Source organism: Epinephelus moara, chromosome 24, assembly GCF_006386435.1.
Source record: "Epinephelus moara isolate mb chromosome 24, YSFRI_EMoa_1.0, whole genome shotgun sequence".
NCBI lineage: Eukaryota > Metazoa > Chordata > Actinopteri > Perciformes > Serranidae > Epinephelus > Epinephelus moara.
In genome coordinates this window covers 38,198,001-38,225,608 of record NC_065529.1, presented here as the reverse complement: position 1 = coordinate 38,225,608, position 27,608 = coordinate 38,198,001, and the positions used below count along the sequence as shown (strand labels likewise).

The 27,608-nt window shown below is 38.5% G+C and overlaps 1 protein-coding gene across 2 annotated transcripts; it reads right to left on the bottom strand.

Moving 5' to 3' along the window:
• Positions 1–7,967: 7,967 nt before the first annotated feature.
• On the bottom strand, positions 7,968–24,066 carry LOC126386811 (tubby-related protein 1-like). Of its 2 annotated transcripts, XM_050039402.1 has the most exons (14): positions 23,813–24,066; positions 22,613–22,661; positions 19,245–19,377; positions 18,985–19,101; positions 17,998–18,126; positions 14,072–14,191; positions 13,762–13,890; positions 12,899–12,981; positions 12,602–12,766; positions 12,359–12,471; positions 12,137–12,245; positions 11,942–12,040; positions 11,402–11,573; positions 7,968–9,224 (listed from the first exon to the last, which is right to left on the bottom strand). In XM_050039402.1, the coding sequence occupies exons 1-14, from the start codon at positions 23,857–23,859 to the stop codon at positions 9,091–9,093; spliced, it is 1,599 nt and encodes a 532-aa protein (XP_049895359.1). In that variant the 5' UTR covers positions 23,860–24,066; the 3' UTR covers positions 7,968–9,090. The 2 variants fall into 2 exon arrangements, with proteins under 2 accessions (XP_049895359.1, XP_049895361.1); XM_050039404.1 differs by lacking the exons at positions 22,613–22,661; positions 23,813–24,066 and adding an exon at positions 22,133–22,558.
• Positions 24,067–27,608: the final 3,542 nt, after the last annotated feature.

The following is a 27,608-nucleotide window of genomic DNA, read 5'->3' as shown; positions in this document are numbered from 1 at the left end:
CTAACAGTTGGTCGCCAGAGAAAGAACAACTAAAACGTTTAGCAACTTGGGGACAGCTGACACAAAGACTACACTGTTCTAGACCACTCCCTGGCTCCTCCCCTGAGCGGTCCGAATAGGAGGCCAGAAAGCTTATCTGTTAAAACCTCATGGTTTGGAGGATATGTAAACATGTGCAGTGCATTAACGCCAATGCAATGTTGATAAATTGCGTTGCTGGGGACTTTGGGAGTGAAGCAATAAGTTTGAAGATATATTTGATTGGCACTTTTGTTGTATCTCTGTAATAAATAGCTCAAAGCACAATATGCTCTTCATCGACACAACTGCACCCTTTAACCCAACCGCTGCGAGTTAGCGTCAGACTGCATATTGTATTCCAGATTGTCATTAATGCCCTTTCTGCTGAGAGCTGCAGGCTTTTCTCTCTAAGGCCCTCTGTGTGCTCACCACGCAGACATAAGTGGTATTTGTTCAGATTCTGGGTTGACAGAGGGGCAAGTGTCCACCATTTGGACGAGCACTTGTGGGTATGGTGCTAAAAAGCAACCAACGTCTGCACAAATGGGCAAAAGCTCATTAGCCGTCCTTCTGTGGGTTTGACACAAACGGGTGAAGCTGCTGCTGACAAACGGTCAACAGACCTACGCCCGGGTGAACACTCTGCCAGAGCAAAGAAAAGATGATACACTTCGGCGCTGGAATCAGCAGAGCGCCACATTTGAGATACCTGCAGCCTCTGACTAAACATATGTTTCAAAAATCAAAAACACCACAGAGGGGATAACAGATTTTTTTTCACCCTCATGGAGAGAACACATGCTCATTAACTCTTCCTTCCGATAAACGGCCCAGAGGAACACAGCTGGGGAGTTAAAAGAGAGAAAACAGCCACTTTAAGGGGATATTACCCCAAGTAATCTAATTGACCTCCATGACATGGGCGAAGCTGTAAAACTTTCCCTTCGCATTTAACTCTCACACACAGCGTACATGCTAAATCCACAACGGCTGAGAAACATAAAGTACGTTCAAGGAAGGGGAAAAAAAGACCACATTGAGCATTAGGAGGCCTGATGCATTCATGCTGCATGAAAACAATGAAAGGGAATCTGTCGGAGCAGCAGAATGCCTAATCCTTTCCAGATTTACCCATCAGCATCAAAATCTATTATTAGGCATCTTGGCGTGTCTCATTTACCAAGGACACATTGTTTGGTTGTGCTGGTTGCTCGTTTCGTTTCAGAACATCACTTCCACATGTTGATAGAAAGCGGTTCTTGAAAAGGGGCTCAAACTGTGGATTTCGCCTCTCGACCGTGACCTAACATGACCAACGGGAAAAGGGAGATATCTGATCGTCCTCTTTATCAGTGTTGCATCGACAGATTGTGGCATGAAGTCAAACCGCCAGCCTTCAAAAACCTTACCAAAAAGCCTGTCGTATTCACACTCGTAGCCATATGGATTAAAGACAGAGCTGTGAAAACTGCTCCCTCGGCGCACAGATTTCCCCACAAACTTGGTGAAAATATTTCAAACACATGTAAAATAAACACTGTGAAAATATCAGGTAAAAAGCAAACAGTAAGAGACAGACAGCAGCTGAACAGAAACCTCAACAGGTTATTCTGCTCGCTGTGACTAACCTGACAGACTGCATTCTGTTGTTCAGCCAAACCTGTTGACTGGCAGTGATTTGAACACTGCAGCTCATCTGACTGTACAAATACTAACATGTCTGAGTTTTTTTTTAACATTTTGTAATCAGCCAAAACATTTGTCTATGTCATAAAAAAAAAAAAAAGTTACCCGAGCCTGAACCAACAACTCAGAGCAGGTGTAGCCTGAGGTGGCGCTCACATAATTATACAATTAGCTGGCATACATATCCATGCATCTCAAATCCTCACCTATGAATTATGTACTTAGGGGGACTTTGCAGAGTATCATCGCATGCACTGTTTGTTGGCACGAAAGAAGTACAAAGAAGGAAAGAAAATAGATTTTAAATATCCATTTACGTGCAAAACATTAGTTTTTGGAAATTAAATAAAAAATCAAGGTACTTTTTATCAAAACAAAGGGCCTCATGATTTGTCTTTATACATAAATGTTATTTATTTGGCAGCGTTGAGTCTGTCATTTATTTCTTATGGCTTCAGAATTTCTTATAAATTGACAAAAGTTAAAGATTTAAAAAAAAATTAATGTAGGATTTTTTTGTGATCAGCTAATAAATAAATACAGGAGACTTCTAAATGTTGGACTAAGGGCAATGATGCAACAGAAATCCTTATTTTTAATTCCTGAGGTGGTTTCAAGCCTGTATCCTGGCTTTAATTTATATTTTTCAATTGTTTGTATATTTGTAAATCTGCTTTATACTTTATATTGTGTTCATAAATAAAGTTTTATTGGAGAATGTGTTTTAAAATTAGTTTGCCAGTCTAAAACTAATGTACAATATGTAAAATTAGTGTCTAAACGAGTATTTCTGTCTTTAAAAGTGATGAAAAAGTAGTAAAATTTAAATATATTTATCAAATTTAAATCCTGTCACTACCAGACAAAAGCAAAAAGAAAGCACATGAAGCTGAATCTTGGTTGAAACTGATTATTTCTCAATATTTTTGTTTCTTTGTCTCATAAATTCATATGTAGTGTTATGTGGCGCACACGAGAACTCCCCGTCATCTAACTCTGCTGACAAATCAAGAAGTCGTCCTACCTTGGGGATGCAGGAGCTCCAAACCAGACTGAAGTTGTGTATTCCTCCAAATCGTTTTTGTTTGTCTCTCTCTCTGTACCTGTAGGTAAAACTGTCGGATTCCTCCTGACGAACAAGGCTTCAAGTGTTGTGATGATCCAGGTATGAACTGTGCGAGACACAAAACAAACATATTGGCCCCCACGTCTGTGCTGTCAGAACACAAGCTTTGTGTTTTCTTTTTTAGTATTAGTGTGTGTCAATGAGCGGGGCTACCGGTGGAAATATGATTGCACACAGCCTGTCAAAGATATCCCTGCACACTGGGAAAGTCAAACACAATAGACTATCAATCTGCAAATGTTTTCTTCCCTCCCAACGCAGGGAGCTCCGCGGAAAAATGTAAAAAATGACAATGATCTGAAAACTTCACCGAGACAAGCGGCATGAAAAAACTCAGCCAGGCACAAAAAAGGGCTCTAAACAGAAAGAGGGAACATTAGAGGAGAACTTACCTTTTTTATTCTGCCAGTCACCTTCTTCTCCTCAGTGAGAGCAGCTGGTCACTTTAGTTAGTTTCTTATAATTTGGCGCCTTGTTGTTTTCCGTAATATTTCTCAGAGGTTTGACAGTATAAGTGGAATGTTAAGTATGACTTTGGTATGAAATCAACGCACTACACTGGAAAACGAAGGGGGAGGGAAAAAAAGACTTGCAAGGAGGAGCCAGTGGTGCGCGTCAATCAACAGGCTGGGGGGCGGGGACTTAACTGCAGGCTCCGCCCATCAAAACTCTGCAGGCTGAGCTGCTGCTTCCTGCTCTGAAACCAGTCTGACAATACACACACACACACACACACTAATATATCAGTGTGAGGTTGGGAAATAACTAAATGCATCACCTAAGCACACAAGAGAAGTTTTGAAATATTGATACTGACATGAATTTTACACTTTTTTTAATCATTCTTAATTTAAACAACACTGTGAAAAGGACTCAGCGTACAGTTACACAAACACAACAATAACAGTGACATACTACAACATGCCTCACAAAGATATAAAAAGACCCACAGATGTCAAGGTTCTTAATCAAAGAGCAGTTTCATAGCTAATTAATTACAATAATAATTCATTCTAAAAAATATATATATATATGATAGGAAAAAAAAAGTTTGTCTTCTTTTTTTGGGTACTTGCAGACACATTTCCTCATCATAATGTAAAGTCTTCAGAGATATGGTCCATGATAAATCTGCACGAGTCCTTCCAGAATTTCTTGGTGTGAGAACAACAAATATAATTTACATTTAATTTTAATTCACTCTTTAATTCAATTTATAATTTACTCTATTACATTTTTTTTTACACTTTTCCAGTGGTGGAAGCACTCAGATCTTTACTTAAAAGGGACAGTTCACCCTCAAAATCAAATGTACATATTTTTACTCTTACCAGTGGTGTTATTCATCAGTCTATATTGTTTTGGTGTGAGTTGCAGAGATATTGGCCGCCTTCTCTCTAACATAATAAAGCTAGATGGCACACGTCTTGGGGTGCTCAAAGCACCAAAATAATAAAAAATAAAATTAAATAAAATAAATAAATAAAAAAAAAAGCAAAATAAAATAAAACAAAATTAAATTAAATTATATTAAATACATCTGAAAACTCAACAGCAATGTCTCTTTCCAGAAATCATGACCCGGTTACTAAAGATAATCCACAGACCTTGTTGTGAGCAGTTTCATGTAGGAACTACTTTCCTTCTACCAAACTACACCTGTCAACTGTATCACGACACAAAAGGAAACTACAAAAAAGTAAAAGTCATGCATTCAAAATTTTACTTTGGTAAAAGTACAAAAATGTTTCTCTCAGATTCAAGATGGTGCTCCCGTGTGTAACGGCGAGGAGCTCTTAGAGTCAAACTTTTGCTACTTTCCTATTTATTATACTTTGCTGGGTGCACTTTATCTTTTACTCTTTATTACTTGTCTTGACTGTATTTTTTGCACAAGAATTCCTATGTTCCTAGACTACGTGCAGGCGTACAAGTGGCAAATAAAGTTATCTTATGTTATCTTAGTTTTCTTGAAGTACCAAAAGTCAGATAAATGTGGTGAAGTAAAACGTACAATATTATAAATACTCAAGTACCTTGAAAAATGTACTTAAGTACAGTACTCGCGTAAATATGATTAGTTACTTCCATCACTGCACTTTTCTTACACTTTGCAGCCAAACAGTGTTTAAAACTGTAGATTATAATGGAGATCCCAGTTTCCAAACATATCAAATATGTCAGGCTGAATTTGGAGGAATGTGTATGAAAGGCAGTGGTCGAATAAGTACTGAGATTCTTTACTTAAATACAGTAGGAATAAATAATACAACAGTGTTAACATTTTTCAATTTCAACCAAAAGTCTTGCACTCAAATATTCCCTTAAGTAAAAGTTTTATCTGCGGATTCTTTGAGCACTGATGCTGAATAGTCCCTCGCAGTTTTATATAATCATATAAATCACATTACTGTATTTTTTTTTATTAATGCACAAGCGTATTAGCTGTATTTTTATCATGTAGCTGATCAAGGTGAAGGTTATTTTACCTACTTTACATTTTACTGGCTAGTTTCCATCAATAACACCACACCTTTTATGTCAAACATTAGTAATGTAGCCATAACTGTCGAATAGTGGCTATCTGCCTCTGAAATGTGGAGTTGAAGTATAAAGTAACATTAAATGTGAATACAGTTACCTTAAAAGTGTACTTAAATACAGTACTTGAGTAAATAGACTTAGAAAATCTTTATTCCATCACTGATAAAATGATGCACAAGACATCGAGCCAAGTTACAGGCCTCCAAATCTACGCCCACATCTCAGATGTGCTCAGTGATTAAAAAACTAAAATTAAATGGTAATTAAGTCAGATTCTCTGGCTACATGGCTTCTGAAGTATTTACATTTGATGAAGTGATGCAGCATTAAAAAGACACTCAGTGTAAACATCCTTTAGCTTCAATAAAATACTGGAACACACTGATGACGAACATAAACGTGATTCTGTCAGTGTGGTTTAACATAATTTTCCCAACCTTAAAGCTATTTAAATGTAAATAAAGGGTCAAAATTGTAAGTTTAGAGGTGATCTGGGGTGCACATACTTATTACTTTCTAAGATTTGAAGAAATGCTTTGCTGCAGGTCAAAACAAAAGTCAACATTGGTCAAACACAGACGCATCAAGGTTTCTATTACATACAGGAGGAGGTGCCTAAAAGGAATGAAAACTCTTTCATCCCTCTGTCAGTGGGGAATGTGGGGCGGTACTGCACGTATTTGACTTCACTTAATGTCTGTTTCTGCAATATGTATTTTTATGTGCCAGTCTTTATGTCCAACACCAATTTCCCTGGTGAAAATGTAAGTGATCTTAAATCATTAAGACTGCTTAAATATCTTATTAAGCACTTTAAAAGTAATCATCGGTCACAAAGGTGACTCACCTGTATTACTTAAGGACACTGTAATTCATAACCAATTGCACACTTGTTAGCAATTTGCACATATTTTACACCCTCTACCTCATTTCTCACCATGTTGTGTATAGAATTGAGCTTCTTTTTTACTCCTGCAATTTTGATGTTATTTTATTCCTGTATATTTGTCTTATATATTTAACATTTTAGTACTACTTATTTTTTTATATATTTTTCTATTTCTATATTCTCATATATTTCATTGTGATCTGTTTTTGTGTTCTCGTATTTCCATGTATATTACTGTCCACATACTGTTTGATCATTTCCTGCTGTAACAGAAGAATTTCCCAGATTGGGATTAATAAAGTTCTATCTATCTATCTATCTATCTATCTATCTATCTATCTAATTTTAGTGTGACTGTATGACTCCATACTGGGATTTTTTTTAGGATTCTTATATTAAACATAAATATTAAAAAAAACCTCAGTATTCTAGTTTTGCTGTGATATAAAAAGCCTGTAATAATTATAAACGTACATGGTAAGTTTATGTTTTAAAATAGAAAATCAAAACTGTAGTTAGAGGAATACTTTGAAGTTAGTAATTTACCAAATGAGGTGTAAAAAACCTGCAATAAATCAAAAAAAGATGAGTCAATCACACTTTATCATACTGTTCTTGCCAGTACCATATAAATACACTGCATGTACAGACAATAGTTGTAGACAATAATTGTTTTCAGTGAATAATTCAGAGGGAATAACGGTGAGTCTTGTGCTGCTTTTCTCCTTCTCCAAGGGCCAATTCATGGAGATAAAGATCTTTTAACAATTAAGAATGTGTATATGACTGTAAACAATACAAATGTGAACACATGTCCATCCAGCAACAGCTCCTTCTGTTGGTCAGCAGCATAGTTGCAACATTACAACAGTATAAATTCATCCTCCTCTGAGACACTAAAACAGCTGCTGTAACGTGCAGATGGCGTGAACATGACTCACTCATAGATGCACTTATTGAATTAGCATTTAAGAATGACAACAGTAATCTTGGCAGTTGTTTGGCTGGAAGTCACGTAACAGAAAAAAAAGACAATGAGGGAAGAAGAACTCACCTTGCAGCATCTGTCCAGAAGAGCTGCCAGCTTCAGGCTTCATTTAATCTGCGAGTCTGGACAACTGCCTGAGCAGGTTCAGGCAGAATACACACCTCTCACTTACTCTCAAGGTCCTCGCCACAAACAGGTTTTTCATCCTGAGCGAGGCTCTCCTCTCAACATGTCAGAGAGCTACAGCGTGGGTGTCTCAAAACCTGCAACTAGAAGGAGTCTTTCTGATTATCTGCCAGCTGCGGCTCACAGAAGGTGACACTGTCATAAAACATATTTTATGTCTGTGCTAATAGATCACCAAATCCCAAAGTGCAGGGATTTAAAGAGGGATTGGCGGTGATTTACTCTTAGTATCGGAGCATTTCAGGAGTAGCACTTACTGTCTGTGAAGTCCATGAATTTCTTTTGTTTTAAGGCTATTTTTTTGTCTTTATTTGATCATGAGAGTGACGATACAGACAGGATATGCAAGGAGAGCAAAATAAAGGTCCCCAGCTGGAATCAAACTGTGAACTTCGGCTACCGAACTCCCAAAATCCACTAATTTCTACTGCATTATTGCAATATTTTAGCATATCAGGCCACAGACATTAAAGCTAGTACATGAGAAACAAGAAAAGATTGACAGAAACAGGTATTTATAAGATAAATATTGACTTTATGAAATTAATTCCTTTAGTTTATTAAATGTATTTGTCAGGAACCATGTACAAAACAATCATGTCACACAAGGATTAGAGATGTACCGAGTCAGCTGCAAGCTAATTCCATCTGCAGTGCCTCTGCAGCAGGTAGACACAAACACTAACATGACTAATGCAATTAATACAAACACTAGAAATGCAACAAAGGCAGTGTTCAGAAAAATAAATTAATTTAACAAAGTGTTGGAACCAGAAACACATGATAGAAAATCCTACAGGAGCTCAAATCAGACCTACATATCTGAGATGGGCTGAGAAAAACGTCACGTTAACACCATACTAAAACTGAAGACACTTCTATTCCAACATATTGTACGTCTGTATTGCTTACTCTAATGATGCATTATAACCGCAACTTATTTTTAAAGTCACTAAAATATGGACAGCCTGTTGTGTATGCAGGCTGTTATTAGACTTAATACCTGTTGACCTCAAAATAGAAGTACTTTCCTTGATCATTTCAGCTATCGGTTATTTTGTGAGCATACCAGTGTGCAGCAGAGTGTAACTCATCAAATAAAACCTGAATTTTGTCTCACAAAATGAGACATTCTCGTCATGACTTAATTTTTGGTGTGACTGCATTTCACAGTCACATCTGACACGAGACATTTGTGACTTATTTTAAACACACAGTAAAACAATAAAGCGCAGCAAAACCAAAATATAACACAGTATTACATCTCTTAATGATGTTGGTATCCTTCATCGTCAAGGTGTACCATCATCCCCTTAAAAAACCCTTAACATTTCAGTCACTTAAGTCCATAGAAGTGATGTGTGTCCTTCTGTGATGCACAGACATTCTGAATCACTGAGACAAAAACCAGGACTCTCCTGTGCCCTGCCGGATAAGATCAGATGATAAAATGAGACCAATTTTGTTTCTCACTCCCAGAGGGAATCACACGCCCAGAGCAGCAGGTATTTTCACGATCAAGGGCCCATCATTCATTATTGCCGCCTATCACAGGAAGTGTTAAAGGCAAGTCCAAAGAGTTGTTGTGATGTGGGTGTGGGCGTGTTGCAGACTGGTTTCAGTATGAGTAGCCGACTGAGGATCTTTCTGTTATTCGCAGGCGATTTTGCCATCAAAGCTGGAGAGCGCGATGGCAAAGGCCTGCACGGCACACATCGGGTAGTTGAAGTCCAGCGTGAAAATGTCATCAGCTATTCGACCAAACTGCATCACAATGTAGTCCACTGAAAAAGGCAAGTCAGAGTTTAAATAGGAAGGTAGGTAAGTAGGTAGGTAGGTAGGGTGGGTAGGTAGGTAGGTAGGTAGGTAGGGTAGGTAGGTAGGTAGGTAGGTAGGGTACTGTAGGTAGGTAGGTAGGTACTGTAGGTAGGTACTGTAGGCAGGTAGGTAGGTACTGTAGGCAGGTAGGTAGGTACTGTAGGCAGGTAGGTAGGTACTGTAGGTAGGTAGGTACTGTAGGCAGGTAGGTAGGTACTGTAGGTAGGTAGGTACTGTAGGCAGGTACTGTAGGTAGGTAGGTACTGTAGGTAGGTACTGTAGGTAGGTAGGTAGGTAGGTAGGTACTGTAGGTAGGTAGGTACTGTAGGTACTGTAGGTAGGTACTGTAGGCAGGTACTGTAGGTAGGTAGGTAGATAGGTAGGTACTGTAGGTAGGTAGGTACTGTAGGTACTGTAGGTAGGTACTGTAGGTAGGTAGGTACTGTAGGCAGGTACTGTAGGTAGGTAGGGAGGTAGGTAGGTAAGCAGATTTCGATCACAGAAAAAGTCAAAGCATCACCAAAGTGAATACAATTCATTTTGAAGGGAAAATGAATATCTGCACCACATTTATTGGCAGTCATTTAATGGGATATTCCACTAAAAGTAAAAAATGTCCACGTCATGGTGGCGCCAGAGGTCAAGTCAGGTGATCACCCAAGTCAGCAGGCTCCATCCTCTGGGGAACATGAATGTCTGTGCAAAATTTGACCACAATATTTCCAGCTGTTGTCAGGTTATTTCAGTGTGGACCGGAGTGGTGGGCTGACACTGCCATCCTTAGAGCCATGTGATATTATCAACCAGCACATATATGACATTATGCTAATTTCCTGTGCTGTAATATCAAGGTGAGCACTCATAGAGGCCGGTTCTTGTTATTTAAGTTTTGTTTCATGAAAACAACAACAGCCTCTTTTCCTGGGAGCCTTCAGGATTTTATTTATTTCTAACTAAGTCAGAATTTTCTCCTGAATTATGTAATTAGCAGCTTTCAAGTGTAATAAACTAATTCAGGCATGCTAGTGTTTCTAAATAAAACCTATCGTCATAGGAAATAATTTTTGGTTTGAAGAAGTGTTGTTCTAGATCAGTAAAAACAGTTTTGTTTTGTAATCTAAAACTGTATCCAAGCATTATGTAAACAACAGTAAAAATAGAACATGTTTTCATCTGTGTCCTTATGAGACTCCAAATGTTATGAAAATGTTTTTTCGTGCTCTACTTACAGATTTTAAATCTCATCATTTTGAGACAAAACTAGAGACAGTATTCAACTGTGCAATATTTTTCACCTCTTTACTGTATATATTAATTTGACATACAGTGCACATAACTGTACACATTTCTTATGTTTACTCTAATTCTACTGATGTATATATTGTAGTTACATTTTTACTCTTACAATGACAATATATATTTTATTTTGATATTTAAATTCTATATATCCTAATAGCTCTAGTGTTAAACATGGCAGCATAATGCACATTTTATTTAATTTTAATGCACATTTAATTTCTATTTCATTTTGAGTATTTTAGTATTTCTGATTCTGAAAGTTCTTCCAACTAATCAGTCTTCCTTAAGTTTTTAAATCCTTGTGAATTTTTGACATGGCAGTAACCTGCTTTGTATTTCCCCGTTTAAAGGGTAACATTTGGTATTTTTCAACCTGGACTCTATTGTCATGTTTTTGTATCTAAATAAATGCTTTATTCAGCCAGTTAGATTTGAAAATATGCAGCTCTATACATGCTAAAATTACTATTTATGTCAATAAACTCTGGTGGGTTGGGCAATGGTGATTTTGGGTCCCTTTCTGTTTAAACAAAAATGATCTTCCTCCTTAACAAAAAAAGATCTACCTCCATAGGGTCCCTTCAATAACAGTGCACAAATGCCCCAAGTGGTGACATTGCTTTCGGCTGCAGCGCTCTCGCTCAATACAGGACCAGATTCAAAAATGTTTGTTCCCATTAATCACTTAAACACAAAAATGTTGGAAGATAGGGTCCAGGTTGAAAAATACCAAAGTTACCCATTAATATTTTAACAACTCGTCATGCAGGGAACTAGGAGTGTTTGTCTTCCTAGATAGATAAAAAGATAGATAAATAAAAAACTTGTGGAGGACAGTGCTCACCGTCTTTGCTGTGGACTATCTGGAAGTTCTTAATGGAGGCCTGAGTGACCCTGCCGTTGAAGTTGAGCACATGAGACGCTGTTTCCTCGTTCCACACAGGCGTCTTGTTGTGAAGCTCGATCAGATTTTCCATCCTTCTATTCTGGTGCCTTATCAACAAGCCGTCACATTCCTGCGAAGAAATAAACAAGCATAAGTCTGGAAAAATACCAACAAAGTGTAATATGATTTTACATGTTGACCTTGTGTTGCTATCATAACAAACAAAGTATCACAGATCAAGCTGTGAGCAGTATGGATATAATTTGTTGACAGTGTGCATGGCTGATTTTGCAAATTAGTCATCTGATGGTTTCACGCACATGAATCAAAAGTCAAAATATCCACAGTTGGAGGTGTCTCCTTGATAATCCTGATTACACACTTTTACACTTTGTCTCCTAACACCCTGGTGACCTTGTCTGTTAAGCATTTTATTTTTATTGCCTTGAGAACATAAAAAGAGCAGAATAAGTAGAATAAAGAAAAATAAGATCTTACATTTCTTGGTCGGAAAGCTACCCGATCGTTGTCCTTGTCCATTCCTGGAATGACAACTGTCATCCTTCTGGGTCCTTTCATCCCTAGGACATTTGTTTCCTGATGCCAGAAATAAATGTTACCACTTTTGTTTTTAAATCAAATGTACCCTAAAAAGTAATTCATGAAATGCAATGCAGCTGTCTCATGACTTACATAAATGATGCCTGCTAGCTCCTGCCGTGCATTAGACATGTCAGGAAGAGCTCTCTCTGGATTCAGAGCGTTGTCAAACACAGTGAACTTAGTCCCCATTAAATTGGACCTAGACAGTGTATTACAGAATTAAAAACTCAGTAAAAAAACAAAAACCTTGGCTCATATGACACAGTTTGTGTGCTGCTTTTGAATGCATGAATGATTGATTTGGCAGCGTACCTCAGCTTTCCAACAAAATTCTCTCCACCTCTCGACAAATCTGTGGCATCAATGGAGATGAGGTAATTTGAAGTTGTGCATTTCTTTCTTTTCCTCCCAGCCAACAGGAATGTCTACAGAAAAAAAAGACACAGTCCTGTTATATTTAAAAAAAGAGGGCAATCTAATATACACAAACCCCTAAATGTACACAAGGACTACTCATTTACTTATTTGCAAAAGCAATCCAGAGAAATCCCTGACCTTCTTTTCGTTGTCGAGGTGAAGGTAATACAGAGGGTAGAGGCTCTTGTCCATCCCTCTCTGGTCTCGAGTCACTCTGCATTTAACAGTCACGCCCTGCGGAGCCGGCGACATCACAAAATTCTCCAAGTCGTCAAACTCAATCTGAGGTGATGGAGATCTCTCCTGGTGAAGAAGCATAAATAAGTTCATATTTAATTTGTCATACTCACATTACAAATGTTGGCTTGCCTGTGTGGCATTAAATGACTGAACTGTCTTTTTTTATTTATGGGTGAACTGTGAGATTTGACATACTTTTTTCTTCTTTCCTTTGCCCTTTTTCTTCTTTGATTTTTCTTCTTTCTCAGAGTCAGAGTCATCACTCTCTTCTGCCTTTGCTGAAATATGCAATAGAAATGGTCCGATACTTGTCAGTGACTCAACAGGAGGATAAAGGGGAATTTATATTTGTGCGGTAGACCCTGCGCCGTAGCCTACGCACGTGGCCTACACCTTTGTGAGCATTTATACTTATGCGGTGGTGTGTCTGTCACTCTGCAGTTACACCTCCGAAACACTAGTGGGCGGCAAGATTTCAAGTGCTGTAAAGTTTAGTTGATTCAACACACACATTAAACATGGCTAAATAGAGACAATTTCAAACACAAGTACACAAATCAGCTTCACTATAACTCACAGCATTCACAGACAAAGCACATTTTCCCCACAAATACAACATGCTAATGTTTTTAGCCTATGGCATTTTACATTGTATAAATTAGCCTGGCGACTAGCGGACTTTTCTCAACTCATGAAACCAGGAACAACAGCAACATTTAACAAAGGCAACTGTTACAAAATTCAGCTCCATTACAACTCACATGGTTCACCAACAAAACAACTGGACAAATCATTCACAAGACTTAAAATGCTGTTTTTGTGGAGGCCCTATTGTCCTCACACAAAAGCTTCGTCTCCACTGAGGGAAATAGTTTTAGCTTAAAAAAACAGACAGGTGGTCTGCGTCGCCGTGATGCATAGTTACACTTCTGGGGAGATGCACATCAGGCTACGGCGTAGGGTACGGCATAGACTCTACAATCTGTGCAGAGCCTATGGTATATGTATGGCATTGATACGACACAAAAGTATAAATCCCGCATTACTGGTAAACCTGCCTTTCTTTTTTGTCTTCTTGTCCTTGTCTCCTGATGTTTGGAACATGGATGCTGAGCCGGAGGTGGATTTCTTCTTTGATTTGGTCGACTTTGTCTCCTCTTCACTGTCATCACTGTCTGATTTGGCAGCTGCTCAGGAAACAGGTATAAAAATTTTCAGTTGACTTTCATAATTCTGTAAAAACTCTTATCAAGCAATAACAACACAGTTTAATGTCAGCTAGGACGTGAGGTCTTATTTGCAATAAAAGAGGTTCAATGGACAAACAGTACAGTTTTAAACTGTGACAGTTTATTAAAATGTAATCACCTTTCTTCTTGCTTTTTGAGTCTTTTTCTCCATTTATCTGGAACATGGAGGCCGGTTCTTTCTTCTTGTCCTTCTCCTTTGACTTGGACTTTTTTTCTTTTCCATCAGAATCTTTGTCCTCTGAGAAATGACAAACAAGTGAAGTTTAAAAAAATCTTATCTGTCCTTGAATGTGATACCAAACATGGAGAATCATGTGACCATAAACTGAGGAATTTAATCAATCTTTTTTTCAAAGGCAAATTCAAAGGAAATTCCTTTGTGACTTAGACGGTGGAAAAACAAATCCAAACTGTAATCATTCAACAAGCAAGAATTTAGGCTGGGACAGACTTGTGAGTGAAGAACAAAGTTCGAGCATGCAACCCTGATTTTGTGTGTGCTCACTCAGTCTGAAATTTGCTCTCACTGTTTCTTAAAATTCCTGACACTGCAGAACTTTAGCAGAACCCACCTACGCTTTGCTGCTCAGACTATGTTTGGGTCTATATACCAAGGTAAAAGCTGATGATGCACACTGGGAGATAGTCTGACATCACATGTAGATATCTGCTCTGCTTTCAGTCTCAGTTACATGCAAAGGATACAAACTGAGAGTGCATAACTTGGAAGATATCAAGGCAAAGGATGCCAAATTCCTCGTTCAGATCTAGTGGCTAGAGTCTTGTATCCTCAAAACCTTGATTACCTCGCTCTAAAAACGTGTTCCACAATGACAAATCTGTCCCAACATGAACTCAAATCTCGACTTGCTGACTGATTACTGCTCAAAGCCGTCTGTGCTCCCTGTACAGTTTTGGCATTAATGGACTTTAGGAAGTGAAAGCACGTGGTTTGAAATCTGCTTAGGTGAGTCCTTAAGACTGGCGTGTCTAGTCAATGGTAAAAATGGCTTTGACTGGTTTGTCTAAACATTAACTAGTTGACAGCGACAATCTGTTATAAATGCATATATGAGGGAGAATGCAAGGGATAAATGACTGCAGAATTAAATTCAACCTGCTATACCTGAAACCACCTTTGCTTACCTTTGAACACATCCAGCAGATATGGAGCGTCATTAATAATTTGGAATCATGTTTCTGACCACCTGATGAATGTAAGTCCAATACTGACTCTCATTTTAGCCCTGGTTTGGTCTAATATAAAATATCTGGCCCTTTATGGCTAAATGCTCCATGATGTAGTCGCTTAACCAAAAGCTTTGTGGTTCAACGTATTAATTAGACAGAACCATAGAAACAGAATTAGAGTAGAAAGAACAGTCAAATCAACACAGCAGGATGTTCATAGCAGTGGCCATTTTTATGTGTACCACTGCCATTGCAAAGAACTGGGACCGCTGTAGAGGGCTAACTCTGTGTGAACCGACTTGCAGCAAGTTGAGAGCTCACAGAGGTGAGGTTCTGTAGCAATGACCATAAACGAGCAGTGGAGAATAATACGAAGACATCTCTTGTGCACTGTCTCAATTGACTTGCTGCTAGAGAGGAATTGAGGATTGCTGGGTTTAGCTGCTTCATATTGTTATTGGTAAGTCATCAAATTCTGTGATAACAATCTTTGCTCATGTTTGCCGATGTTATCCATGTCTCCAACGTCAGATGTCGGTGAGATATTAGTTGAGTTTTGACCGTGGGCTCGGGAACACAACAGGACACACAGGCAATGAATAATTGATTATGAACGTGATTATAGGCTCAGGCTACATGATGAGCATCAACAAGAGACAGACACAGGCCTAGTGTGTCCAGTAGGCCAAAACAGAGTTATCAAGCTAGTGAGTGTGACACACTTAGCAGCCCCACCGATATGTGTCACCATAACAACCAACAACAATCGTCATTTCCTTTTAAATCTGTCAAATGACCACAGCGAACACTTCAATGTCTGTTCTACTCTTATTCTATTTCTATGAATAGTACCAACAGTGATACACTGTATAATGAAAACTGATTTCTAATGTTGCAAACGTAGACAGAATTAATGAATAGTGTGCGAATCCAATCCAGTGAAATGTCAATTTAACTCAAACTTTTCTAATCAAGCTTTGAACTCTTACAAACGTTTTGTAAATGTGGAGAAAACAGAATGTTTTTCAGGAAATATATTTTCAGTATTACTTTTCCACACTTAAAATACATTGCAATAAAATAAAATTCTGAATTCACAAACATGAAAACTGTAAACGCAGCTGGCTACAGTAGTAACATACTGCCATAGTGACCATAAAGTAGGCAACTGATATGATTAAATCCATCTCTATGGTTAACATAAACAGGGCACCAAGCTTTCTTTTACTTTACAGGAGGAGCATGGAGTCACAACCACAAGTTGGAGCAGGTATTCCTGAAATGACAGACGGCTGATCTGAGGTGGAGGAAGGTGAAGTTCAGCTCTGAGGCAGAAGCTCGGGACATGATCCAACCACAGTAATGGAAAAGAGCAGCAACACTCTGGGCTATTTCATACACTAATTAAATCTGAAAGTGATAAATAACTCAATTTAAAGCTAAATGTCTGTGGTAATACTCACTTGATTAGCCTATAGCAAAGTCGAAGGAATAATGAGATAGACACATCAAAAGCTGCCCCCCGCCATGACTTGTTGTTCTGATGCACTGGAGGAATATTTCAGGACTAGACTGGTACCATGCTAGCAGCTCTGTTAAGCTAGGAACAGCAGTGCTTGGAGCTAAATGCTAACGTTAGCATACTAACATACTGAAAATGACAAAGCTGATGTTTAGCTGGTATAAAGTTTAGTATTTTCACAATCTCAATTCACTAATCACGAACACCAAGTGATAAGCACTAAACAAAGCTGAGGCTCTTGGTATTTGATATGGACATAGGTTCTCACACACTTCCATGGACAAAATTTCAAAACGCTTCCATTACTTTTCAAGGACCCTTAATAAAATGTCCACGACCATCCGCAATGCATAACATCAACACTGTTCCATCTTAAAAATACAGTACAATATAAAGTAGTAGTGGAGCAAAGCATAGGTAGATTACTGTAACAATCTAATTCATTACACACAACAAAATTCCACGACTTTTCCAAAACTTTCAACGATTTCTCTAATTCAATGACTTTTCCGGAAAATTAGTGAAATGCCATGACTTTCCAGGTTTTTCCATCAAAGCAAATGGATGTCTGTGTATCCAATTTCATGCCTACCCATCCAATAGTCGACAAAACCACAAATATCAACCTCACGGTGGCGCTACAGGGGAGGTCAGGGATCACCAGAGTCCGTACGATACATCCTATAATAACCATGAATGTCTGCGCTAAATTTCATGGTAATCTGTCCAATAGATATTTCAGTCTGGACCAAAGTGGAGAAACAACCAACCAACCATCATTGCCATCCCGAAAGCCATGTCATTAGCATGGCTAAAAATAGGCAGCTCGCCATGGAAAACATCATGGCCCCACATCTCTATTTTATTTCAGTTCTCTAGCTTCATAAGTTTGTTGCTTGTTGGCTGATTATTGTTTTCTAATTATGGCTATACTAACTAAGAATATGTTCCACACAATAAATAAACAAACTTTAAGTGACTGACATCATTTTCTCCAGACCTCCTGCAAAGTCAAAGTCCTACAAAAGGCTACAGAGGAGTCTGGCTAAACATTTCCATTCTTAACTGTACATTGCAAGTAGACCTAAAAAGACAATTGTCAGGAATTGACCACAACAGTTTTAATGACATTTTCCACAGTTGATAAATTAAGTGGAAGCTACTCACTAGATTGCTGTGTTTTGTTCCCTCTAGTACCAAGTCAGTGTTTCCATTTACTCACCATTACACAATAAAATCATTTAATCCTCTTAACAGTCTGGTCCCATAACTGTTGTTTGGATCACACTGTTAATGCCTTCAGAAAACCGTGTTCCTGCTTCTTGTCATACCTTTAGATTTAGACTTCTTTTCTTTGGTGGTTGCAGATGGAGAACTGTCCCTTGTTGTCTTCTTCTTAGTCTTCTTTTTGGGGGTGTCTTCATCATCGTCATCATCATCATCGTTATCTGAGCCTGAATCTGTAAAGAAACATATTCAATAGACTTTTGTTTGTACATTCAATACAAGAATTTATTTTTAAGACATTTAATCAAGATTGAAGGTACACTATGCAGGATTTTCCTAAAAGAACATTGTATAGACTCATACAGAAGTAATCCTTCTCATTTATCACAAATGACCCACTACAAGTGTGTAGCAGTGTATTTATCTGCAGAGACTCTGCCCTCAACTTGTATTTTCTTGTTTTCCCCGATCATGCTATGTATGGGAAGTATAGCTCACAGCCGATAACGGCACTCAGTTGAGTAGACTTTATAAAAAGTAGCTATCGGGTAGTAGCAGCAAGCATCCATGAGAAGGCTACGAAAACAGTGGATAGAGCGCAGAAAAAACACAAATACAGGTGAAAAAGCAAGCAGACAAAGCTAGTTTCAAAATGAGAGTGAATCTGGAGCTGGCTTTCACTTTTGCTGGCGAGCAGTGAACCAATTTGCGGACATTTATGCCATTCTACTTCATTGAGTTAGCCGCTAACTGCTAACAGCTACATTTTAAATCCCCTGCAGTGGGTTACACACGTAACACAGCATCAAAATGTCACACCCGTCCTGCCCATGGTACCGTCCTGCCAACTGTCCGGTTTATACAGGCACCATTTCGGCGCTGTTACTACCTCCTCTCGTGGCTCAAAGGCAAGACCACTCTGTTCCCACATTTTACAATCATACCTCATATATGGCACGGCAAGGGGGCATAATGGCGTGATACTCCCGCCTTGAGCAGGCAGTGTAAAAGTGGCTAGTAGCTGACAATTCCTGCACAGTATAGCTTTAAGTCCTCAGACCCCGAGTGTTAACATTCAACTGGTGGTGTACCTTTCTTCTTTTTTGGAGCACTTTTGGTTTTCTTTTTTGGCTCTTTCTCCTTTTCTTTTTCCTTCTCAGGTTCTTCTTTATCTTTTTCTGGTTTCTTTTTCTTCACCTTCTTTCCATCTGAAATGTCAATAAGGAAACAGCAGTGTAACCAATGTGGTTACATCACAGTAGAGATAGAGTCAAATGCAAAATCTCAGTTTGTTATCTGCTTTCTTTGTAGGAAATGGTTAAAACAACATAGTGTCTTTAAAGTTCCTCACTTTGTATGGCAGGACTCTCATCTTCGGATAGATCTACACTTTTCTTGGTCTTTGTTTTTTTCGGCTTGGTCTCTTTTGCATTCAGCTTGGCTTCTGTTGTGCCATTTGTCTCCTCCTTTTTCTTTTTTGTCTTCTATGGATTTTCTTTAAAGATACAAGACAAATTAGAGGTGAGACTCTTGGAGGGACAGGAGAGCAGAGAAAAGATGGCAAAGACTCGACAAAATGTAAACTGGGAGACAAAAAAAAATAACCTTGGAACAATTATTAAAAACAGCAGCATTTAAACATTTTAATCAATAACAGTAACTCACCATTACAAAGTCAGATACGAAGGGGGGCAAGGAGCAGAAAGGAAAAAAGATTTAGAAGAACTGTACTGTTACTACTTCTACAGCTATTAATATTATTGTTCTAGTGTAAAAATAAAACGTTTCATTTTATATTTAATGGTTCACATTACCCACTGTCAAAATTAATACATATTATATTAACACAGAAACATCAACAACTTTCCCAAATTAAAAAACTAGAGTGCTAAAACTCAAATTTTTGATGTCATCAGGTATAAAATCTGTAACTGTTCTTTAGACAATGACTTGGGAATGATGCTCTAGATGACACTGAGAGCACCCAGGGGAATGTTCTGAGTATATGGGAACACTTTCTGTTTCAAAACTAGGAACACTACAATAGAATAAACCTAATTCGGAAATTAAAAAAGAAACAAACTTTCTGTGGATGCACAAAATTGGGCTCCCATTCATTGTCTATAGAGCAGCTCCAGACTTTATACTTGATGACATCACAAGTTTGAGACTTTCCTCTCTGGTCTCTGGTTTTGAGAAAGATTAGCTTACGTTCACAAATACTGACTGAACTTTTCCAGGCCATGGAAATAATATGTTGGAATTCTTAAATCAGGATGTGTTCCCCTTTGAATTTTATAAATAATATCCTTACAACAGTGCAGCAAGATACAGACACAGGAAGTGAATGAAGCAATACAGCATGACCTGAGCACGACGACATTATGCACACGAATCTGCATTTTCTAGAATTAGATAATCTATTACTATTTTTTTTAAACACATGCAAAACAAGTTTTATAACTATTTTATGTAACTTGCTCAAGCCTCCTCCTGAGTACTGAGAAACTTAAAATAAATCACAGCAAATCACAAACACATTTTACATCACACATATTAAGAGGACGCGACATGGCAAGCCAATTATTTTAGAAAACTAATACGTGTCAACCACTGAGAACATTATAGGGAGAGCCAGAAAATGTATTTGACTCTGTCTGTTGTTCTGTAAATAAAATAAGATGTATTTTGTGCATATTCTGTCGAAATATAAATCTTCATAACTCTTCATTTTGCTGTTCACCACCTGCAATATCAGCTTCCATCTTGGCCGTCTAGACACAAGCTTAAGGTAAAGTCCAAAGGGGGCTCGAACCTCTGACCTTCAGTCCTCCCACACAATGTGTCCTTACATGCATTTGTCTATTGGAAGATTTTTAAACCATAATATACCCATGTTAATGAATAGAACAGGAAAGTGTGAGGAGTCTGAAACCAGTGACAGGAACTTCTTGTCACTGACCTGAGTCACAAAGAAGGAGGTCAGTGTGATTGCGGCCAACGGAGACAATAAAGGTAATCCTATTAGATGTAGATCCTGCATCCATGGAGGTCTATTTGTGTTCTCAGACAATCTACAACTAAGAGTTATGGCAGCAGATTTGATCATTTCGTAATGTATTAAAGCTGTCAAATGTAATTTCACACTCCAGCCAATATCGGTCTGTTATAGTTTTCAACTTTTGACAAAGGCTAGTTTAAACATTAGAATTTCGGGTCTTCACCAACAATGTTTTGTGTGTTTCTCTCCAGTGTACTCACAACTTTTAGAAAAATCTCAGGAAAACAATTTTGTCTTGCTAATGCCATAGAGCATTTTTAAATACTTGGTTATTACTTTGATCAAAGCACTTGTTTTTAAATAATATCTGAAACTCTCCCAGAGACATTTATACATTTTGTTTTATAAATTCTGATTGAGCTGACACAGATGTTGCATAATTACTGCAATTCACTAAGGATTTGGATTTAGGATACAGATTTAGGAAATTATGATTTAATGTTGGGTTAAAAGAACAAATACTCATACTGTATTTAATGATGCAACATCTGCTTGACTATAAGTAAAAAACAACAGATTAATAGCTGATACACATGGTACTACTAAAAGCAAATACACGAGGCAGTAAGATAGGAAATGTTGCACTTGGTTTGGACGTCACCAGAGTGTAACTATAAGTGGTTTGGATGGCTGGATTACTGACTGCCTTCAATCCCTCGTCCGTGCTTTTGCAGATACTTTGCTTGGCAGACCCGTTAACTTGCACATCATCAATCAACATATGTTGTGTAGTTTTACATGGCCAGTTTTAAAATATTGTCTCAGTTGGATTTTACTCTAATGAAATACTTCCCCTGCAGACAGTGTATACAGAGCAGTTACCTCACATGTGGGTCAGAGATTACTTTTTACATAATCGTTGTTCCAAATGTCTTTAATTCAGATTTAAATAACTGAAGTATTCAACATTACAAATTAAACACAAGGCACATACAGATTGAAAAATGTCTCCTGGCTGCATTGCACCACAACTGTCAAATTTGTCCGTGCAGTCCAACTGTAAATATTATGACAATGGTAGAAGTGTTATTTGTCTCGAATTAGAATAACTTTCATCTCTTATGGTCTATATCCAAATAGCACTGCATGTCATCACACACATCACAGCTACTTCTCATCACATCTTATTTGAAAGTCTATTAAAAAAAATCCACAAAACAACAGCCCGACCCTTTTACCTTCTCCGCAGACATGGCCTCTGACTTCAGCTCTACTGTTGCTTCTCTTTAGAGGTTAGAAAATAAAAAAGCAGGCTTCTGAGCGGAGATAATGAAAGAGTGAGAAAGCCCTGTCCTCAGTGACTCTCCATCAGCAGAAAGTTGTTAATAGGATTTATGTGTAAAGCCATCTGCTCTGTAGAAACACGTCAACGGGAGAAACCAACAAAGGCTTGGGAGGAGGGAGAGGACTTGTTTATGGCATGTGTCCACTGTCCACAGACCTGTGGAGGTCCTTGTGATTGTGTCTGGGATTTTCATGCAAGGTTCAGCATAGCCGACACAGGATGTTTGTCATTTTGTCTTTGCTTCACACCTTTTGTACTGTGGGTCAGACTGCCAGCAGGGTCAGGAGCTTATGGTTTACATCTTTGGTCACCATTTCTAGTTTTAATAGATGAATAGATTTTTTTTTTATTTGAATTTTAATAAAAGATTTACCTGAACTTGTAGCTGTGGGGCTGAAGCAGAATCCTCATCCTCTTGACTACTGAGGGAAAAACAGTTATCAACATGTTAGTGATGAAATGCAACGATATTGGTCACATGACTGTAATTACAAGTTTTATTATAACTGTGTCATTCTGGTGTCAACAAAATACTTAGCGGTACCTGCAGTAAAAGAAAGGCATTAATTTGCAATGTAGAATATGATCTGAATCACTTGCTTTTACATGTGTGATCGGGAATAGGGCTGTGACCACTCATTATTCTCATTATCATTAACTGGCAATTATTTTCTTGATTCATTTGTAAACCATTTTGTGCTAACAATGTAATAGTAAAGCCAATGTTGACATATTATTAGTGCTTGGTTTTATGCACCTGACAACAATATTTAATTTAATACTATGGAGGACAAAGAAAGCAGCAAATATTTATATTTGAGATGCTGGAACCTGTGAATTTTGGCCAATTTTGCTTAAAACAATGAATGTATTGCAACAAAAAATTGCTGATTAATTTTCTGTTGACTACTTGATTAATGACTGAATTGTTTCGTTTGTAACCTGGACACTGGGCAAAAAAAATAAAAAAAATAAAAAAAAATAAAAAAGACATACATTATTATTCAACCCCTTACAGGCCTTCATCATCACCTGTTTATCTTTGTTTCGTCTGTTGTCTATTACACACTTTTACATACCTGTGTATTTACAGTAAACACGGTTATTTTCAACATGCATCTATACCATTCCAATAAAGCACCCTCACTGAAGAGTTAGAGTATGGTCCTATCACAGTAACTATCCATCCATCCGTTCTAGTTCAAGCATAGTGTCCATTTTTTGGCAGCCAGCAGTGCCAAAGCTTCCGTTCCCAATGCCCCACTGAACTCTGCGCTACAAAGTGTCATTCCTACAGAAACAGGTCACACCGGCGATGGGAAGTGGGCCTAAGTAGGTCTGCCCGACAGCAGCAAGTAAAGCTTCCCCGTGACACTTATTGGTTTAGCACCACTTGGCTAGTAACAGCGGAAAGTGGCTGCGATGAAGCAGTAACAGCCATTCAGAAAACCACAAGGCCTCAGATAGGACTGATGGCAGGCATGATGAGGATATCCAACACTGATACAAACACTAACACAAAAAATGTTTGGATGACACATTTGTGAAGTTCTGTGTGGTCATGTTGACATACCTGTCCTGTGCCCAGGCCTGTTTCACGGTGTGATTGTAGAGGGGCATGATGATGTGTAAAGAGGTTACAGTACATCCAGATTTTGGTCGTAATGAGCGAACATGAGACAGAGAGTGTAGTGATAGAAGGATATCCAGTGCAAATCACTGCATTTAAATCTGTATGTATTGTAAACATGAAACCATTAATACAATCTCTCACTAAGTATGTTTTTTATCTAGGCAGAAGTGTGACTGTCTCCATCCAGCTTGTGAATGCCCACAAGTCTCCATACACATCCTGTAGCCCACAAAGGGGTCACATGACCCAAATTCTAAGAGGATTTTTAACAAAGCAACAGGTTCTCCCCCATCGACCACTACACAACCAGGATGGCCGACCCTTCAACTGGGATTACTCTAATCAGCTACTCACCATCTGTGAGCATTTCTGTGGAGGTTCCCAAGAAAAAGAAATATGGCTTATGTGGAGGAAAAGCAAAACTGATTCGGTTAAAAACAAACAAAAAAAAGGTATAGTTTTAATTCAGGTGTGTTTAACTAAACCAGGATAAAAGTGTGCAGTCATCAAGAGCGTTGAAATTAGAGAGGGTGGTTTATCGACAGAGGGTCTTTTGTTTGAATTCTAGACAAGCTGGGTAAATCCAGGAATAAAGGCAGACAGGTGAAAAGGGCAGGGTCTTGTCACTTTGACAGCTACAGGTGAGATGCCTTCAATAACATCATCTCAATTTGCTTCAATAGAATAGCTCAGTGGCCTGAATTTTAACAGGTATCAGAAATCAATAGACTCCAAATTGTGAAAAAAATGCTGCAGTGCGACTCCTTAATAAAAATCAACAAAAGAGAACACATTGGTCCAATTTTAATGACCTTACACTGGCTGCCAATTTGTTTTAGCATTGATTTTAAGATTTTACTCATGACTTTTTAAGCCATTCGTGGCCTGGTCCTGGAATATATATCTGAACTGCTGTCCCCATACCAACCAGTGCACAACCTGAGATCCTCACACAGGAACCTGCTGACTGTTCCCACCTCATGCTTAAAGAATAAAGGGGATTGAGCGTTGGCTTTCAGGGCTCCTCAGTTGTGGAATGACCTGCCTTGCTACATCAGTATCTTCTTTAAAATCACTTTTGAATGTTTATCTTTATCTAAAGGCATTCCTATAATTTCTCCTTTAAATTTTTAGGTTTATTTTTATTCTTAACCAGTGAGTTACACTGTACCTTGCTCCTGACATTGCACCTAAGTCTTGCACTGCTCTATTTTAGGTTTAAATTCACCCATTGTTTCTACTTTTGGTGTTTTATTGTTATCATGTATGTATTATTATCTTAGTTAAACATGACCTTTGTATTTTACTGTTGTGTTTTTTTGTGCAAAACACTTTGTTAACTTGGTTTTAATAAGTGCTATACGGATAAACCTTATGATTATTATTATTATTATTGTTATCATTATACGTGTGCAACAGTGTTGAAGCAAGACAACGCTCAAAAATATGGCATATGAACTTCACTAAGTCAATTTTAAAAGAGAAGTGTGACTACTGTATACTAGAAACAAAGTGTGATTCCCTCAGTTGACCACCAGATGCTGCTGCACCCCAAGAGACAACAAACAATGCAAGAAGCAGCTGTGAGGCACCAGGGGGCACATGGAGATACTGTAACTCACATTTTTTAAAGATGACTGACTAATCTTCAGTAGTAATGATCCAAAAACGTAAGAAAATATGACCAACTATCGTAAAGGTGGATTTCTCCAACCTCAAACCCTCTCACAGTCCTGTGTGCACTCTCACAGCTCACAAGAGGAGATGGGAGGAGAGTAATCACAGCTGAAGCGAACAATAACACGTGATAGGAAATAAAAGAAGTAAAAGTAATGTGTTTTGTGGTTTTATGAGGCCAGGTCTTTGTCTCTCCACATCACCGTGCTGCTCACGCTGTCCAGTCTGCTGACTGTTGAAAAGGGTCTAGACTAATGGCTTTGCTGGCATTTCTGCAAACGCTTGACAGTAACATGGCAGTTGGCAGGCGGCCTAAGGAAGGCCAGCGACCTCAAGGGAGCAGCGGAGAAGCCATCAAGATCTTAAAGAGACAGAAGCCACACTGCGTTTCTCACCATACTCTGTGTTTCCAATCCATTTTCATGTCAGTCGTGTTTTATTACTGCGAGCGAGATGGTAAACATTGTTGAAGCAACGAGGAGCAGCAGGAGTATAGCAGAGAGGCCGTAAAACCAGCTCTTACTATACCAACAACTGTAACAACAAGCCTGAATGAAATGAAAACACATGAATCAAAGTTATGGTGAAACGGGGACCATTCAAAGCAGTTGTACAAACACTAAGCCAGGAAGAATTATGTTAAATACATAAAGGTAGAGCTTCCAGTGGCAGTGACCTGTGTTTGAGGAGGGGGTATGATGATGATATTTTAGTTCACCCATGGGCTGAGTGCTGAAACAGCACGTTGTTGAGGACGTGAACCCAGTGGCACTGTAAAGCCGGGTGAATCATCAACTCAGAGAGGGCCCGTATCTCAGGAAGGAGAAACTATGAAGACGAAACAGGAAAATCTGGGTTAAATGAGTCAATCCCCACAGGAGGGATTGTTCGGGGAAGGTGGAGGGGTAGAAGAAGACAATGGCAGGAGGTGTCGTCCATTCATTACAAATGGAAAGATGCTATTCAGGAGCAAAAATAGTCTCTTGGGCTGTGGATAAAATGAAACTCACAATCTCACACTGCTGATTCAACAAGGTCACATCCTGAGAAATCAAGAGACAAGGTAACTATTCTTAGATTCTTAACACTGGTGTGGAAAAACGTACACATGTTGGCCTAAGTGTGGCGCAAGAGGAAAGGCAACGTGGTAATGGAATCAAAAGGCTCAGACTCAGCTTGTCAGGCTCAGCACGTTGTCAGACTTTGCTTAGTTTTCATTAGCTATACTTTGTCCCTGTCAGCTAATGTCAATAAAGTTAGCAATTCTTGATATTTCAAACATGCTAATTATAGGTTTGTTAACATTAACACGTTGAAGCACTAATGTTAGCGTATGTACTATACATGTACATGGTACTCTTTTCTCTTTTCAAAATTTACCACGACGAAGTCAGAGTCATTGTGTTTGTCTCCTGACTGATCAAAAATGAAATATTATAATATTCTACCAGTTTTTTGCTGTCCTTTATGGCTCACATAGCACACCTAAAGTGAATGACTTAATATCTATTTTAATGCTTATTGGGTGTTTACATGTTGACATTTACTGTTATTGTAGCATTCTATGTTAGCTTTAGGTCTCCATGAAATTGCTAACAGACTGCTATGTTATTCTATATCTAAGTGTTTCCTGTAACAACAGGAAGCTAGGGACAGAGTTGTTGTTGTAGCCAATAGAAAGGTAGTAACCAATCAGACAGTTACTTGCAAACATGGAGGTAGCTGAGCTGAAATGGTGTCAGTTAGAGCTAATTCCGCTAACTGTGCAAACATGGCAACACTGCTGACAGAGCTTTATCCATCCATGGGTTAGCTCACACTGACCTGGGCGGCGACCTAGGAGAAGGACTTGAGGGAGGGTGGGCATTACTGTTCCGTGACAACTGGAGGGTGCGTGTTACATTTCTGTGATGGTGGCAAGTTCGCCTGTAACTCCGAACTCGTTCTTAGGTCCTGTAACACCATTTTGCCCTAGGATTGCAAAGGCATGACCCGCCCTGCTCTCCCTCAGATCGGCTAGTACTCAATACCTTCATTGTTTGGATTGGTTAGGTTTAGG

What these genes read in the sequence shown, in the direction of transcription:
- LOC126386811 (XM_050039402.1), bottom strand. Translation starts at nt 23,859, where the DNA reads ATGCCCCTCTACAATCACACCGTGAAACAGGCCTGGGCACAGGACAG. An exon ending in GCAAAGGAAAGAAGAAAAAA is followed by an intron (nt 12,767 to 12,898) that starts GTATGTCAAATC and finishes CTTCTTCACCAG; the next exon opens with GAGAGATCTCCATCACCTCA. An exon ending in AGCTAGCAGGCATCATTTAT is followed by an intron (nt 12,041 to 12,136) that starts GTAAGTCATGAG and finishes TTCTGGCATCAG; the next exon opens with GAAACAAATGTCCTAGGGAT.